The 17948-nt window shown below is 44.5% G+C and overlaps 1 protein-coding gene and 1 long non-coding RNA gene across 5 annotated transcripts in view; one reads left to right on the plus strand and one right to left on the minus strand.

Moving 5' to 3' along the window:
* LOC121014457 (uncharacterized) overlaps nt 1-2284 on the plus strand; it is a 29208-nt gene extending 26924 nt beyond the window's left edge. The window contains exon 3 of the long non-coding RNA XR_005783226.1: nt 1578-2284. This is a non-coding gene — a long non-coding RNA (uncharacterized LOC121014457). The remainder of the gene's footprint in view (nt 1-1577) is intronic.
* Nucleotides 2285-12224: 9940 nt separating this feature from the next.
* The window catches only part of SP100 (SP100 nuclear antigen), a 104936-nt gene continuing 99212 nt past the window's right edge, over nt 12225-17948 (minus strand). For all 4 annotated transcript variants that reach the window (XM_040450745.1, XM_040450744.1, XM_040450743.1 and 1 more), the window contains 5 exons: nt 16278-16393; nt 14719-14839; nt 14365-14436; nt 13683-13826; nt 12225-12521 (listed from right to left, as the gene is read on the minus strand). In XM_040450745.1, the coding sequence (XP_040306679.1) occupies nt 12396-12521; nt 13683-13826; nt 14365-14436; nt 14719-14839; nt 16278-16393 (579 nt within the window). In that variant the 3' untranslated portion in view covers nt 12225-12395. The remainder of the gene's footprint in view (nt 12522-13682; nt 13827-14364; nt 14437-14718; nt 14840-16277; nt 16394-17948) is intronic.

Here is a 17948-nt window from a genome sequence, read left to right on the forward strand (position 1 = left end):
GGAGAGGTGGGAAAGGGGCTCTGAGGTCTGGTCAAAGCCCAGTGAGAGACCTGGAGTGATGGAGGGACCCAACCTTTGAGATGAGGACAACACAGGACAAGGATTGGGAGTGTGGATGGTGAGCCTAAGAGTAAACAGAGGTGGAGGAGGGATGTGAGGCACACAGCAGAGAGGAGATAAACTGACAATTCACACCAGACACAGGGACAAAGATTATATGGAGAGAGAAACATAGGGGACAAAGTAAATGCCAAGGAAAGGGAAAGTAGGAGAGGGACGCAGAGAAACCCTGAAGACCCAGCGTTCAATGGGAGTGAATGAAACATTGCTGGAGGTCAGTGAGGCAGGGAGAGAGGAGACACAATGGGACATCAGGGGGAGAAGCTTCTGCCACAGGGGGGCCATCCCTGTAACAGTGAGTTTTCAGAACCCTAAATGCTGGACACATGTTTTGGCAAACACTACATTACTGATGTATGGAAAATTCTACAGAAGTGGTTCTAAGAAGTATTATTTATGTAGACATGTATTAAACTACCTTTGCAGAAAAGAACACGACAATAAACACAAAATTCAGCCAAGATCATTTTCAGTGAGCGAATGAGAAGAGCAGGTTAAGAGAAAAGAGGAAAAACAAAAAGGTAGAATTCAGGGTAAAAAGGAAAGCCCTTGAGAGATGGAGAGAGAAGGACACAGAGGTATGGACACACCTCTCAGGTGGACTGAGGAGAGAGGGGGACAGGGGGTCGATGAGGGAGACAGCTGAGGGGTCTTTATGGATCATTATATATCCCAGGGGCAGAGCTATCCAGATACAAAAATCTAGTACAGTCTTGTGTTGTGGGTCTGGTGGATATACAGAAGACAATTTCATCTTGTCACCCCAAAATTAACCAAGAGGGCCAGCCAGCAAGGACAGCGTATGGCCAAGCACCTGAAGTAATCAGTAAGGCTGGCTGAGGGAGTCTGATGTGGTGATGCTGTGTATGTTGCAGCACAGTGTCAGGAGGTGGCCCGGGGAGGCAGGAGAGGGAGACCAGTGCACAGCAAAGGGGCTCTTGCCCAACAGATGAAAGTTGGGCGTGGAGTGGGGATGTACTGAAATGGGGGGGGGGGGTTTCTACAGGGATGTGTAGAGCAAGATGGCAAGAAGAGGTGAGGGGACAAAAGGCACATCAGGTCATAAGAGGCAGAAATGGAAAGCCCTGAAGAGAAAACACCCCGAGGCTGAGAAGAGGATAAGGAACCACCAGAAAGAGAGGCAGAGGCAGGGAAATGGGGAGAGACAGCTGGAAGGGGAAAAAAGAGTGAGTGGCCAGAAAATGGGGAGCAAGATGAGCAAAACTGGCCACTTCGGCCACTTATCCTTACACAGTGTCCGGTGAGAATGACTGGAGCACCATCAACTTATGGGCCACAGGATTCCTTGAGAAGATGGCACCATCTGGAGCAGGGACATTCCTGCCCGGAAGTTACCCAAGCAGCCGGATCTTTCCTGGTGTCCCCTTATTATGGGGTTTCCTGTTGGTTCCTTGGCCCCATATTAAAACCATAAGGGGTTTTGTTTCTATGTGCAGTGATCAGCAGTGAATCCAGCGAGGAGGAAGAGCTCCCTAAGCTCTGAGCTCAGCACAGGGACAGGAACATGGGCCGGATGAGGAGGGCAAGGACTGGTGACTTGGGGCTGCAGACCATCAGGCATCTGAATTCGGAGCTCCTGCTTCCTGATGCTCTGTACTTGAGCGCACTCTACAGCCTGTGGTCCTGTCCACCCTGGAAACACATTCTCTGCATTTACCTCATGTGCCATTTTGGGAAATGTGAGAGACAAGGCCCTATTCATTGAGCATGTGAGCTCATATATAAATGTCAGAGTAGAAACAAACCAGCGTATCTCTGTTTTTTCTTTCACACCATCATGCCTGCTGTGGTGTAACAAAAAATAGGTACTTGGTCTTTGTCCCCAGTTCCTGGCACAGAGCTCCCCAAACCCTTGGAATTTCCTGAGTGATAAGAATGTCTTTATGCTAATTAGAAGGTTAGAACTTTCAGCTCCACCCCTTGACCTCTGGGGAGAAAAGAGGTGGGCCATTAAGTTCAATCACCAATGGCCAATGATTTAACCAATCATGCTTACATAATGAAACCTTGATTAAAAAAAACCCTTGAACAGTGGGGTCAGGAGCCTCCAACTTGGTAAATACACTGATGCGCTGGGAGGGTTGGTTGCATGCTGGAGAGGGCATGGAAGCTCTGCACCACCCCCCCCCCCCCCCCCGCCCCATCCCCATACTCTGCCCTATGCATCTCTTCCATTTGGTTGTTCTTGAGTTGTATTCTTTATAATAAAACTGTAATCATAAGCAGAGCACTTTCCTGAGTTCTCTGAGTCATTCTAGCAAATTATTAGACCTAGGGGGCATCATGGAAACCCCCAAATTTATAATTTGTGGGTGGAAACATGGGTAGCTTGGACCCCATTTGTAGCTGGTGTCTGAAAGGGGGGCAGTCACATAAGACTGAGCCCTTCTGCTGTGTGGTCTATGCAAACTCTGGGCAGTGTCAAAATGGAATTGAATTGTTCAACACCCAGTTGGTGGTGAAGAGCTGGAGAATTGACTGGTGTTGGAATGACCTAATTCCCATTGGAAAAGACACTGCACAGTTGGTGTCAGAAAAAAACCACACACACACAACTATTCCTACTGATGTCTTCAATTTAGGTACTGATTTCTGCCTTAACTAACCCCCATCATCTGTAGATCACGACAAAGGTAAATAATTTTTGATTGCTTTGATACACATATTGTTATATGAAACTTGGAAATATCTAAAAAGCCCAGCTAAGTCCTTCTAACAGGAGTTCTCCAGCATGCCATTAGCTTATACTCCAAAAATAATTTTGGAAATAATACCTCGTAATTCTCAAACATCAGTAAGGAGTAGGTGGAATAACTATTACTATCCTTGTTTTATAGATGAGGCAACTCTAGCACATAAATGTTTAAGAACCTTTTCCAAAGTCAGATGGAGAGTTAAAGGCAGAGTCAGAACCGTTGTTCCGGATGCTCTGATTTCAATATAGCAAGCAGATGTGTTCCCTTTAGAAGGAAGAAAGGGGGAAAACCAATCAGACACATCTGCAAGTGTTCGTTGTTACAGGATTTATAACTTAAAAAAAATTTTTTTTAACATTTATTTATTTTTGAGACAGAGAGAGACAGAGCATGAGCAGGGGAGGGTCAGAGAGAGAGGGAGACACAGAACACAAAGCAGGCTCCAGGCTCTGAGCTGTCAGCCCAGAGCCCGACGCAGGGCTCAAACTCACGGAGTGTGAGATCATGACCTGAGCCGAAGTCGGATGCTTAACTGACTGAGCCACCCAGGCACCCCCAGGATTTATAACTTCTAAAAAAAAATTTTTTTTTTCAACGTTTATTTATTTTTGGGACAGAGAGAGACAGAGCATGAATGGGGGAGGGGCAGAGAGAGAGGGAGACACAGAATTGGAAACAGGCTCCAGGCTCTGAGCCATCAGCCCAGAGCCTGACGCAGGCTCGAACTCACGGACCGCGAGATCGTGACCTGGCTGAAGTCGGACGCTTAACCGACTGCGCCACCCAGGCGACCCCCCAGGATTTATAACTTTTATCAAGCAGTTACTGTTTCTCTTCCATGGATTTTACGAACAAAATTAATTTGAAAATGTACGCCATGTGTAATAGCAAATAAGATAACTTAATGTCAAAATGCACATTTTTTTCCAACAAAAAGATTCATTTTAATTGTTTGCTATGTTTTTCATAAGCAAAAACTAAGTTTATTTTTCTCACCGTCTGTTCTTAACAAATGTGTATTTTCTCGAACACTAGAAGTCTATTTGTTACTCATGGAAACAGGTCCTGGGTTGGCGAGGGATGCTGAGTAGGGCTGGGGGCAAGGAGGGAGGGGGAAGGGCTCTGATCCACACACTCATTCTGGGATCCATCTTCCGGTGTTGCCCTGGTCAAGAAATAGAGGCAGAGGAAATGTGTAGGGATTAGTTGGAAGGAGAAGAAACAGAAAAGCGAGGTGTTAGGAAAGGCAGAGCGATATATAGCAAAACTGCCCAACTTGGGGGAATTTTCTCAGCTACTGGTGATGGCGACAGAAACAGTGTTAACCAAAACCAAGGGGGTCTGTTGAATTCAAAGAGCAGACTGGGGTTCCAAGAGTTTAATCATATTCCCTGGTCTTTCTCATAGTTTTCTTAAGGAATTTCTTTTTATGTTGGCTCCTTGCCTGCACACTGTGGATCTGACTGCTCTGTGCACACACAGCAGCCTCCTGGAGGGGAGGACTGCAGAGGAGACCAGGAGCCTCTAGGTCACCCCGTGGAATCATCAGCAGGAAATTCAAAGGGACTCTGGAGCATTAAGAAACAGAAAATTATATAGTTGGTAAAAAGGAATGTGCAAGTAAGATTGCTAAATTAGGTGTACAGCTGGTTAATTTCTATAGAGGAATAAATATCACCTTTGCAGTTAACTTCTCTACAAGCCTATAAAGTTATAGCAGTGTATTAATTTCTACAGTTTACCTCTAACCTTACCAGGCTATTAACTGTCTGAGCCTTTATAAGTTGTAAGTTGTTGAAAACATGAATACACACTTCTCTAAAGAAGACATCCAGATGGCCAACAGGCACATGAAAAGATGCTCAACGTCGCTCCTCATCAGGGAAATACAAATCAAAACCACACTCAGATATCACCTCACGCCAGTCAGAGTGGCTAAAACGAATGAATCAGGAGACTATAGATGCTGGAGAGGATGTGGAGAAACGGGAACCCTCTTGCACTCTTGGTGGGAATGCAAACTGGTGCAGCCACTCTGGAAAACAGTGTAGAGGTTCCTCAAAAAATTAAAAATAGACCTACCCTATGACCCAGCAATAGCACTGCTAGGAATTTACCCAAGGGATACAGGAGTACGGATGCATAGGGGCACTTGTACCCCAATGTTTAGAGCAGCACTTTCAACAATAGCCAAATTATGGAAAGAGCCTAAATGTCCATCAACTGATGAATGAATAAAGAAGTTGTGGTTTATATATACAATGGAATACTACTTGGCAATGAGAAAGAATGAAATATGGCCTTTTTGCAGCAATGTGGATGGAACTGGAGAGTGCTATGTTAAGTGAAATAAGTCATGCAGAGAAAGACAGATACCATATGTTTTCGCTCTTATATGGATCCTGAGAAACTTAACAGAAGACCATGAGGGAGGCGAAGAAAAAAAAAAAAAAAGAAAGGTTAGAGAGGGAGGGAGCCAAAACATAAGAGACTCTTAAAAACTGAGAACAAACTGAGGGCTGATGGGGGGTGGGAGGGAGGGGATAGTGGGTGATGGGCATTGAGGAGGGCACCTGTTGGGATGAGCACTGGGTGTTGTCTGGAAACCAATTGGACAATAAATTTCATATTAAAAAAATAAGTTGTAAGTTGTTAATCAAATTATTGTAATATTCTCTCAGAGTGGCAGACTGAGGTCAGTCAGGCAATTAAGAAAAATTATCCACACTTGGCAATAAGGCAATAAGGTGAAAGGCATGTCCTGATTTATTATTTACTATTAATTTGGGCCTGACTTTGTGAGGTTACATGTTAATTTATAGATTTTTTGCCCAGTAGAGATGCATATTATTTGTTTGGTAGAAAAGATAATACCAAAGATTATGGGTTTATTGCCTTGTAGGACATTAACCAGTTTGGGGTCTCATTTAGGAAACTTGTTTCAGCCAGCATGCTATTACTGGCCAACTTTATAAACCTTTGTTCCTTGAATTCTATGTTAGGGGGTCACACACACTGCAATTAATAAGGAAACTCATTCATTTATTTAGAGAATATCAGTGACAACGATTTGGAAACAAATGTTGGAAAAGAGAGCCAGGAAGCTTCTAGCTCACCATCAAAAATTGTGGGGCTCCTGGGTGGCTCAGTTGGTTAAGTGTCTGACTCTCAGTGTTGGCTCAGGTCCTGATCTCACGGTTCGTGGGTTCAAGCCCTGTGGGTTCAATAGCTCGGAGTCTGCATGGGACTCTCTCTCTCTCTCTTTCTCTCTCAAAATAAATAAGTAAACGTGAAAAAGGTACGTCAGGTAGGCATGCAAGTCTTGGGTTTGAGGATTTTAGGAATCTGAATTCAGAGCTACTTTTTCCTGATGCCTTTTACTCTAAGCACCAAACAGATGAAAATGAATCAATGATATTAAAACCCCATTCTCTGCATTTCTTTGTCCTACTACCTATGCAAAAACATAAGAAATCCTTATAAATTCATATTTAATAGTATGGCCGCTGTTGACTGAATAGATGCACTCATATTTTGATGCCATAGACACGTTCATAAAATGAGAGCTTTGTGATTAGCTATTTCATGCCTATTAATACTGAAGTCTGGAATTTGTACGGTGTTGTCCACACTCATTCTCTTCCACCTTTTTATCTTCTGTGGAGCACAGAATGCTCAGTACTTCTCTCCTGGGTAATAATACTATTATCATTTGGTCAAAACCCCCCCAAAGCTCAGAAGTCCTGCTATCTAATTACTGTCAAAAAGAAAGGAGTCAAACAGCCACAGGCCAAGTCAAGTTTTAGATTTTGATGGAAGTCCTCCAGCAAGTTGTCCTGATTCAATCAGTTTAAGATTACCAGGGACAAACAAGCCTGTATTTCAACAGATTTATTGACTCCTTGCAACAAGAGAGAGGAACACACACCAGAGAACCATGGACATTGCCCCGAACAAAGATACAGATAGTGATTATACGGTTTGGGAAAGGGTGGAGTTTAAGCATAATTTGTTGGATGCAGTGATTTGATAGGTTCAAACCAAGCCTGAGCTGTGTCAAGATCAGGTCTGGATTGTGAAGTGAACCCAGGGGCCTGTCGCTGGAAAACTACAAAGTTAGGAAAATGCGAAATGTTGTCTTTGGAAACCCTGTATTGGAAGCTGTGCCCCTGGATTGGAATCAAGATTCCATTTCTATCAAAATAACTCAGGGACACGTGGGTGGCTCAGTCGGTTAAGTGGATGACTCTTGATTTCAGCTCAGGTCATGATCTCACTGTTCATGAGATCGAGCTCCCAGTCCGGCTCTGCATTGACAGCATGGATCCTTCTTGGTATTCTCTCTCACCCTCTCTCTCTGCCCTTACCCCGCTCATGCGCACACACACTCTCTCTCTCATGAATAAATAAATAAACATTTTAAAAAATGACTTAAACCTTCTGAGCAAGTGTGCAATGCTTTTTTTCTTTCTTGCTGATATCATTTCAAACAACAAGTTTCTGAGAGTGTGTGGATTTTGACAACAAAGTTCCTCAGTGAGTAAGAAAGCACTAGTCCTTCAAAGAAGGGTTGTTAGGACATTTTATAGCTGCAGCAAGTTCTTAGGAGAATGTTTCCCATTAAATTTGCAGCTGGCTTTCTCTGTATCTGTTATTGCAGTCTCATGAATGGCAGGGCAGGTTTTTGCTTCTCTGACTGAATTTCGACTTTCTCAATGCCCTTGAGTATGTGGTGGTTTACCAAAGGACTCTGAAAAAAAAAATCTCATTTTAACTTCACCATTATCAAGAAATGTAAGGCAGAACAAATGTTGATAGCCCTGTTTTATACATGAGGAAACCAAAGCACACACGTTTAAGGTTTTCCCTTCCTTCTTTTTCCACAATGCCAAATAGCAAATTAAAAGAACAATTAGAGGGGCATCTGGGTGGCTCGTTCAGTTCAGCAGCCAACTCTTGATTTCGGGTGAGGTCGTGATCTCACGGTTTGTGAGCTCCAGCCCCGTGCCGTTCTCTATGCTGACAGTGTGGACCCTGCTTAGGATTCTCTCTCTCTCTCTCTCTCTCTCTCTCTCTCTCTCTTTCTCTCCCTCTCTCTGTCCCTCCACTGCTCTCTCTTAAAATAAATAAAAATAGAACTTAAAAAAATAAAAGAACAACTAGAATTACCACCTTTGATTTCTAGAACTCAGTCCCATAGCTGTTTATTTTCTTTAGAAAAATAGAAATAATATTCAACATGTCTCAATTCTGACTGTGAATTGTGTGAAATATCAAGATCTCCCGCTCTTCAAGGTACAAGTTACTATTTTCTTCTCGTGCTTTATAAATCTCATGGGTATTAGAGACACTTTTTTACTCCTGGCATACCTGTTAGAAGAGAATGTGTGCAAATCAGATTCCTGGCATGCAAAGGAATCTTCAACAAAATTTCCACAACACATTAAATCCAGTTGTCTGCGAGATCATTCAAAGGTAAGACAATAGGTGTTAAAGAGTCCAGATTCATCTTTTTTATTAAAGTGGGCCATCCATTATATGAGATAGAATCTGAACATTTGTAATTGGTAAAAGAGAAGTTGTTTCTTGCTTGCGGGAACGAGCTCTGTGGTATTCTAGGCCATGAGTAGGAGGAGGGGTCTGGGGAGATTGGGTCTGGACTGGTGTTACCTCTGGTTTATAGATGAGAGGCAAAAGTGAGGGTCTCGACAATGCCAACACTCCCACACAACGCAGCTCTTATTCGTTTTGTAAAGGGAATGTCCCCCGGGCTCATCTGGGTCACAAGCCATATGGCATGTCTTCAGGTCTCATTGATCCACCCACGTGAACATTCCTACCTCTCTGAGCCTTCTGACCCCTTCTTCGGTACTAGGCTAAGGCATTTGGTGCATCTCTCCACTTCATTTGCTAAATGCCATCCTTTTGTCCAAGCTCCAAAGAGCCGGTTCAGTCATAGACATGACCAGATCTGGGTGCCTGTGCCAGGGCCTTACGCCCTGATCAGAGGAGAGGGCTTCCGTGTCAATGAAGTCTCCATTATCCAGTTTTTTTTAAGTTTATTTATTTATTTTGACACAGAGGCAGAGAGAGGGAGACGGGCAGAGAGGGAGGGAGAGAGAATCCCAAGTAGGCTCCTCGTTGATTTCATGGATCTCACAAACCGTGAGATCATGCATGACCTGAGCTGAAATCAAGAGTTTGGATGCTTAACCGACTGAGCCACCCAGGCGCCCCTCCATTATCCAGTCTTATGTTCTACCCTTCCTGGTCGTACACCCTAAACACCCACTGCTACAAGTGCTTTTCTCTCTTGTCTCCAATACATGTCAGCCAGCTCTTTCTGGGTCACGCTATGGCGATAAACAACGCTTGAGTTTTAGTGGTGTAGACAACAAAGTTTCCTTCTTGCTAACTCAAAGTCACAGTGGATCGGGGAGCCCTCCTGGGGTGGGGTCAAGTACCAGGTGGGGTCAATCTCTAGGCTCTCTCATCTCAAAACAAGGCCTCCATAATCAACGTGGCAGGAGAGGGTACACAGGGAATTTTTTTTTTTTAATTTTTTTTTTCAACGTTTATTTATTTTTGGGACAGAGAGAGACAGAGCATGAACGGGGGAGGAGCAGAGAGAGAGGGAGACACAGAATCGGAAACAGGCTCCAGGCTCTGAGCCATCAGCCCAGAGCCTGATGAGGGGCTCGAACTCACGGACCGCGAGATCGTGACCTGGCTGAAGTCGGACGCTTAACCGACTGCGCCACCCAGGCGCCCCTACACAGGGAATTCTTAGTGCCTTTCTGTGAATTAGCTTGCAAATGATGTGATCATAATACATTGGTTGGTGTTTTAGTCATTTAGACGTGCCTAATGCAAGGAGCTGGAAAACTTAGGGGGATATATATGATATTTGGACAATACTACTGTTTCTGCCACAAAATAAAAATGGGAGGTTGAAAAGAACCAATCCTAGATAATAGTGAAAGAATGAATCCACATTACTGATCCCCGCAGTTCAACAAAGCAAACAAAAAAGAGGTAGCATTTAAAAGGTAAATCGAGTGGCGCCTGGGTGGCTCAGTCGGTTAAATGTCCAACTTCAACTCAGGTCATGATCTCACAGTTCATGAGTTCAAGCCCCGTTTTGGGCTCTCTGATGCTCTCTGTTTTGGGCACAGAGGCTGCTTCGGATCATCTCTCCCCCTCTCTCTCCTCCCTTCCCCTGCTTGTTCTCTCTCTGTCTCTCTCAATAAATAAATAAACTTAAAAAATATTCTAAAAAATAAATAAAAGGTAAATCTAAATGAAAAATAGAACTTTATCAGGAGGCAAAGGACTAAAAATAGAATATGTTAAGGAGAGATCTTCAAGAATAAAATGCTTTGCTTGGTCAGCGATGGAGTTTTTTGAATTTTTCTAGCTAACTGTAGCCCCAGAAAGTTTATTTTCTGGCAGGACCCCCAAACTTTTTACCTGTGTAGGAGACCATTCTCCTTTCAGTCATAACATCAGGAAAGGGAGACAGAGCTTCAGTCACATTTGTTTCTGAATCACCCCTAAATACTCTCATCAGTTGCATTAAGAAACTTCTCCCACTAGGTGTACTGGGAGATTAAAACCACATTTACTGCCTGAACCTCTTCAATCAGGCCATCGTGACGTTTCACGCCCCAGAATTAGCGGAGGGTCCATATTCAATAATCTTTTAAGGACATGAGAATTTTCTCTTTTTTTTTTTTTTTTTTCAGAGCATCGTTACCTTGGAAAATAGACAAAGGTCTCTTTGGGAAGGGCTATCAATTTTGGCTTTTATGGCCTCCATTTGTCTGAGTTTCTATCAACTAGCTAAGTAGACAACTAGAAATGCCTCCTTTTGCTTTAATTAGCATTCTGAATACAGAATCCCTACTGTGTGCAGCCACAGTGGTATATTCATGTGTCTCTGACATGATTTTATTTATTTATTTATTTATTTTTTTCAACGTTTATTTATTTTTGGGACAGAGAGAGACAGAGCATGAACGGGGGAGGGGCAGAGAGAGAGGGAGACACAGAATCGGAAACAGGCTCCAGGCTCTGAGCCGTCAGCCCAGAGCCCGACGTGGGGCTCGAACTCATGGACCGCGAGATCGTGACCTGGCTGAAGTCAGACGCTTAACCGACTGCGCCACCCAGGCGCCCCTCTGACATGATTTTAGACACCTCACATACGCAAATTAATTTCATCTTCAAAATGACCCATTCCAACAACAAAATTTCATGATTGAATGAAGTGGTGTGTTGGAGAGTCACCTTTGGAACGAGCTGGAGGCAATCATTCCCGAGTTGAAGTATTGCCCTGAAGGGCGTAGTGCGTGCTCTGAACCAGCTACCAATCTGGGGTACTCCTTGTCAGGTGCTCTAGCCAGGAGATGCTGGATCCGGGAACCTGTCCAGCAAGGCTGACTGATCTGGCTGGTAAAGAAACAATGCACCGTTTTTAGATTCAGACAGTTTATGACTTATGTAGACAGCAAAAGCAAGAAGAACAAAGGCACCCGCTCCCCATGTCCTTTGTCTCGTGGGGTGGCACCCAACAAAAGGGGACGTGGCATTTGCAGCAGCCTGAGATGCGGCACACGCTCAGGTCACAGTGGAGCAGTTACGGGGCCCAGCGGCCGGAGTCTAAAACAAGAGGCAGAGGCCTCACACCTCATTGGAATTTACAGCCTGAGGAGAGAGTGTGTCGTGATAACCTCTGCAAGATAAGGCGGTGAGTGGGACATGTCACCAGCCTCCTATGCTCTCGTGTTCTGGAATGATCGCAGGGCCGTCCGCCAAGACTCAGATCGAGTCAGCGGCAGTTAAACTCTGCCTATGTGGTTTATGTGGAGACGTGCAAGGTCACGAGAGTGCCACGGCAGAGCCGTTCATCAACAGAACCAAGACCTGTCGGAGATTCCAGGCCTGAGTGAGGAATGCTTCCATCAGCTGAACCAGTTATGATCCGTGAATTGAAAATTGGCTACTCTGCTTCCTGATGCCACTGGGTATGAGGCAGAGAAGGACGCTATCCAGTATTCAGTAAGGTAATCGGTGACCACGGTATATAAATTACAGTAGCTTTCTATTAGGGATCAATATTTGGTAATAAAATATATTGGGGGAAAAGTTCACGTTCACAATAACATGAAAAAATATTAACTACCTGAGAGTGTAAAAAAAAAAAAAAAAAAAAAAGGAAAGAAAGAAACAGATAAGTCCTGTGTGGAGAGGAGAAAAGAGGTGAAAAACTTTACTTAAGGACCTAATAAAAGATTCAAATAAATGGAAGCACCCAAGATGAGCCTTTGTGGAAAGACCCAACGTTTTCTATTGTAAATTTCGCTCCAAATAATTCAATAAGATAACTTGACAGGATAATTTTAGATTTTATTTAGAAAAATAAATGAGTGGAAATGGCAATAAAAAATATGTTTGAAAAAGTTTTTTGCACAGCAACAGGCAAAATGTTCACATTTTGACCACAGCGCTTTATCATGTAGTTGCTAACGATAGAAGGGGGGGGGGGGATGGGCTACTTTATAAAAGAGGGGGCTCCGACTGAGAACTGTTTTCGCTTCTTTCCTGAATTGCAAAGGTGTTTCTGAAATTATTCTGAAATACGTCCTCTACTTGACTTCCCAGTCTGATGAATTTCTGGTTGTTCTGGAAAAGCAAAGATAAAAACAAGAGTAACCATTGCTGCTGAGTTTGGTTCTCATTGTCTCATACAATCCAGGCTTCATTTTAGACGATCCCACGTGTTAAGTGAGAATTAATACAGTTAAGAGTAGCTTATGTTCCCTGATAACTTGATCATTTCTCTCAGAGATCATCTCTTCTCAGAGATGCAAAAAAATTGTACTGTATTATAGTCCAATTCTTCATCAGAGACGTATCGATTCATTTTTTTCCCCAAAATTCTAGTTGTTCGATTTTCTCACATAGCACCTATGCCTTGCATGACCACGGTGGTACGGAAATGTTGAAGGCAGATTCATGATGTCCCCTTTCCTCCTTCACCCCTTGAGATATTCCTTGTTTATTACTTTTTTGATACAGCCCTAAAAAATTCATATATAAAGAAATCCAGGATTTTGAAATTTGAGAAATTTGATTGGGTATCTTCCTTCAGAGAAAAGAGACACTAGTTGCCTTTTACAACACACTTCTAGCAAGGGAGTGATCTGGGAGGCCTGGCGCCTGTAGGGATGCCCTTCCTGGCACCATGGCCTTGAGGGATCGGTCTGGAAGCAGCCTCCCATGCTCTGCGTCCGGACTGCAGCCCTGGGAACCAATGGAAATAGGCACTTGCCCGGGTGTGAGGAGGAGGTCGCTGTCCGCACATCCCAGAGAGGCCGGATACCAGCAGGCAGGTGCACAGTGGCAACAGCAAACTGTGCACGGGCAGTCTGTGCCTCGGCACCCAGTCTCCCTCCACTGGCTCCCTTAGTTAGGCCAAGTAAGCGTAGGAACCCGGGACAAAGGTGGAGACTCTTGGGACACGCACATAGCTACCCAGGTCCAGGAAAACATGCGTTTCCATTTCTTCTGGAAGGAGGTCGTCAGTCTACTGCTCTGTGGGCAAAAACTGAGTATCTACAAGTGAGTAAACGATGAGGTCCCAAGGTCATGTTTGCAAAGACACCTTCTGGCTTGCTATAATTTTCCCCACCTTAGACCACGGGGCTTTTAGAATACTTCCAGAATTTGTACTTGTGTGGGCTGGCCACACGATAAGGGAAACTGCAACATTTCCCTGATACAAGACCATGAAAGGCAGAGTGGCTTTAAGACAGAAAGAGGGACGCCCTGGGAGCCGCTCACCTTGTAAAACGCCCTGTGGTTCTGAAAGATGAGGCTCATGTCCTGCACAAACCCCTCCACTCGGATGTACAGTTTCATATTCAGCTTTTTCTTGATTTTGCTTAGCCACATGGGCTTTTTCAGGCCATGAGATGCCCCTCGACCCTGTTGGTCAAAGTGCCAAAGGACAGGCTATTAGCACTGTTCCCAGTCTACCCGCTGTTACAGATGGACGGCTTGTGCCCTCCCTACCTCCCCCTCACCCCCCTCCTTCCTGGGTTGAAATCCTGTAACCCCCGTTGTGATGGTGTCAGGAGGTGAGGATTTGGGAGATGATTAGATTGTGAGGGTGGGCTTCATGAAGGGGATTAGTGCCTTTATAAAAAGACCCCAGGCAGCTCTCTTCCTCTCTTTCCACCTTGTGAGGACACAAAGAGAAGTTGGGAGTCTGTAAGATCACACTGGCACCCTGATCTTGGACTTCCAGCTGAGAAATGAATGAAAATAAAAATGTGAAAGCTAAACATCTGCTGTTTAAGCCGCCCTGTGTGTGGTACCTTGTGACAGCGGCCTAAGTGGCCAAGGGCTGAGTAACCTGACCCAGACATCCATCAATAAGACGAAAGATAATAACACTGGTACCCACTGGATTCATCTCACAAATTTGAGAATGCCAGTTTGGGGCTTTGTTGCCGTTACTTACATAATGCGGTTTTGAGGCAAAAAAGGAGCTTTTTGAACAGGAGTAGACCTTCAAAAGGACAAACTCACATTTCTGCAAAAGATAGAGGAGATTTTAAGTAAAAAGCAGCTTAGAGAGAATGAGGTGTAAGTATGCTCGGACAGAATGCACAGCTCCCAGACCTGTGGTCTGTGAAACAAACATGGAATGGGAATTTTCTTTGGAATACAAACTTTAGTGTTAGGTCATGTGATCAAAGCACAGCAAGGAACAGCAGTTCACCCTTGGGCACCATCCCTCCAGCCCCTGCAAGACTGTGTTGCTTCTCTCAAGTCAACAGAAAGGAGGAGACTTCAGGTTTACATTTCAACTCACCAACTGCTCCTCAGGCAGCATCCGCCTCTTCAGGACCTCTGATTCCTGGTGACATACCTGGCTTTGTGGGTACCTTTCCTTAATAGCTTTTACCCTGCAGATGATGCAACTCCATGGGTCCCTGGAAGGTTGGGCATAAGGTCAGCAAAGGTAGGTGCTCTGTGAATCAGCCACTGTTTCTGTAGCTGCTGAAGCCCTCTGTTCAGGAATGACTGGTGGTTTCCACCTTTTATCCAGCTTCTCTTTTGGACACTCCTTTGCACGAGAACCCCATTTGGGCACCCTTGCCAGGCACCCCTCCCACTAATTGTGGTACCAGGACCGACCGTTTGTTGAGTGAGATGCCATGGTGGGTGACGGTCTTTCACCTCAAAACTAAGAGTTCTCATCTGAGCCACTGTGGGCTCAGTAATGAGCCCTGTGAGGATTGGAAACTGGTACCTTCAGCGCTGGAGTCTTGGGCTTCAGAAAATAATCAGACCATAGTAAAAATCAGGAAACCAGCTCTTGTTTCTCAACGTTGCTGAATTAGCACAAGACCACAGAGCTATAGGCATCCTCTCCTCTGGCATTGCCATATCTGTGCCTAGAATCTGCACTGCAGAAATTTCTTGGAAAGGAAATCTATGAACAGAGTAGTGCCAGACATCTGCCATATTCCTCTAGATTCATTCTCCATTCTTCTCTGCCAGGCTACCTGTGCTGAAGAGCTCTCGATAATCAAGTGGACACAGTGATCCTTCTTAGACATGCCATTTGCCTCTGTCCCTGGCTACCCCAGTGCTTGCTTGAGGGGCCCACTATCAAATATCCATGGTGTGAGGTTGGGGCCTATACACGGGCTCAACAATAAAGCAGACCTGTCTTCTGCCTCTGCACATTGCCCAACTACAGAGCTTTATGCTGAATCTCTGAGATGACACCATTCCCTGGGAACTACCTGGGAGAAGGTAGATTACATTAGACTCTCCCATTATGAAGGGGCAATGCTCTGTCTTCATAGGGACAGACACAATCCTGGTTGAAATCATCCATCCTCCTTGGCCATAGCAATTCTGCTCACACTACCACTTTCAGAATGCCTTATTAGTCTCCGTGTTATCCAACATACCATCAGCTCTGACCAAAGATACATTTGCTGGGATTTTAAAGCAAAGGAATGCAGTATAAATGGCCTTCTGAAGGCTCACCACAACCCCAGATTTGTCAACTTTTTAATGTTCCCATCACAGGTATGTTCTTTAAACCAACAGCTAATGTATGGTGTCGTCACCCCCATCAAAGTTCATGGGTCTGGGACCTGGTGGGGGGAGTGGGGGTAACATCTCTTTCTATTACACTTAATAACCACTTGAAGAGTTTTTGCTTCCCATTAATCTGCTGCTTCTGGCAGTAGTAAACAGCTTTGGACCATATTTCTGGATCCTGATACTTTAAGACTCTGGTCCCTCTTCATCAAGACACATACAACCGGAGTCAAACTTTGCAGGATGAATGCACATGGTGGGAGGGGCTGTGCCACAAGAAGGAAGGGCAAGAGGGGGCCAGGTCTCACCAACCTTTTAGCATCTATAGGGTGGATGTGGCATGTCTCATGAAAGGACCTTGAACAAGTATCACAGCAGAACAGCATCCCGTGTCCACCGCACACCTCACATTCATTTGAGTTTTCCGGCTGGAAGGGGAGATAATGTAGACATCACTGGGACTAGTAAGTCCCCAGAAGGTCAACACATGGGGCTTTAGAACACATGGCCTTTGCTTGTACCAAGGTGACACTTACAAATTTCTGTCCTCAAAATATTAAGGAACAACACTGAGTGAGGATTTCAAAAGAAGACATTCTGGTCTGCAGTGAAGTTTGGGAGGGGGTGGTTATTAGACCATTACAGTTTTCTTTATGAAGGCAGAGATTCTGATACAGACTAGCAACGACAACAACAAATGAGGGATTAAAGATAACCTGAGAAATTTATTAACAAATAAATGTAATACGGTGAACATAATACAGTGTCTTATCTAGTTGTCTACATTGCATCATCTACATTGAGTCATTGAAGAGTGATTTATCTAGAGTTTAATGTAATGGATTAAACTTATGATATAACACTGTATCCCATTTTCTTGGCCATAAGTTTCCCATGATTTGAAGGACCTGAGAAGGAGTTCTTGCACTATGGCCTCTGTGCCTGGAGGGTCCTTGGGCCTGTGGCAGTACCTCTGGGTTGGAAAGACATGGGCACAGATGACCAGAAGGATGCCAGAGCTCTTTGGTTCTGGGAGCCCGGGGGAAGATACCCATGACTCAGCTCGGCATGTAAGGTGCGGAGGTGCTACCTCCAAATGGCCAGGGAGGGTCCTACCAGCAACTGCCACTGTTGAAGCCCAAGGCCTTACCCTCATTTTCTGAGCACATAGAAGATTTGGTGTTTTTGTATATAAGGAAGATGGAGGGGTCCACAAAATTGGCTGATGCTGGATTTTTCACCTCAATCTGTGGGACCTTTAGCCAGATTTAATTTCATTTAGTGAAGTTAAACATTTGATAGTGTTTATATCTAAGTATTATGGAGTAACAAACATATGTTAAGAACAATAGAATTAATAGACCAAAATAAGAATTGGTCAAGGGGGGCGCCTGGGTGGCGCAGTCGGTTAAGCGTCCGACTTCAGCCAGGTCACGATCTCGCGGTCCGTGAGTTCGAGCCCCGCGTCGGGCTCTGGCCTGATGGCTCAGAGCCTGGACCCTGTTTCTGATTCTGTGTCTCCCTCTCTCTCTGCCCCTCCCCCGTTCATGCTCTGTCTCTCTCTGTCCCCCAAAAATAAATAAACGTTAAAAAAAAAAATTAAAAAAAAAAAAAAAAAAGAATTGGTCAAGAAATGAGCCCATTGATGGGCAAAAGAAATCACACCTTTTTCCTCCTGTGTTGTGTGTGTGTGTGTGTGTGTGTGTGTGTGTGTGTGATAATCTATGTGGCAATAACACGTGAATCCCTACATACTATAATTTCTATGTAAGAAGGTGGTGTGTCTGTGCTGGAGAAATGCCCAGAGGATGAACACCTGAATACTCTCTTGGGACTACCTGGGAAGCAAGAGAACCAGTTGAGGAAAGCCGCATGGTGGGGAACATTTCATCCAATGGGTGGCAGTTCTACACCTAGATGAAAATATCCTGTCTATACTGTGGACTGGAAGAAGGATTTATGTCCTCATGTGACAATCTAGGT

This window comes from Herpailurus yagouaroundi, unplaced genomic scaffold (genome assembly GCF_014898765.1).
Source record: "Herpailurus yagouaroundi ecotype Mexico unplaced genomic scaffold, PumYag 202, whole genome shotgun sequence".
In the NCBI taxonomy this organism is placed as follows: Eukaryota; Metazoa; Chordata; class Mammalia; order Carnivora; family Felidae; genus Herpailurus; species Herpailurus yagouaroundi.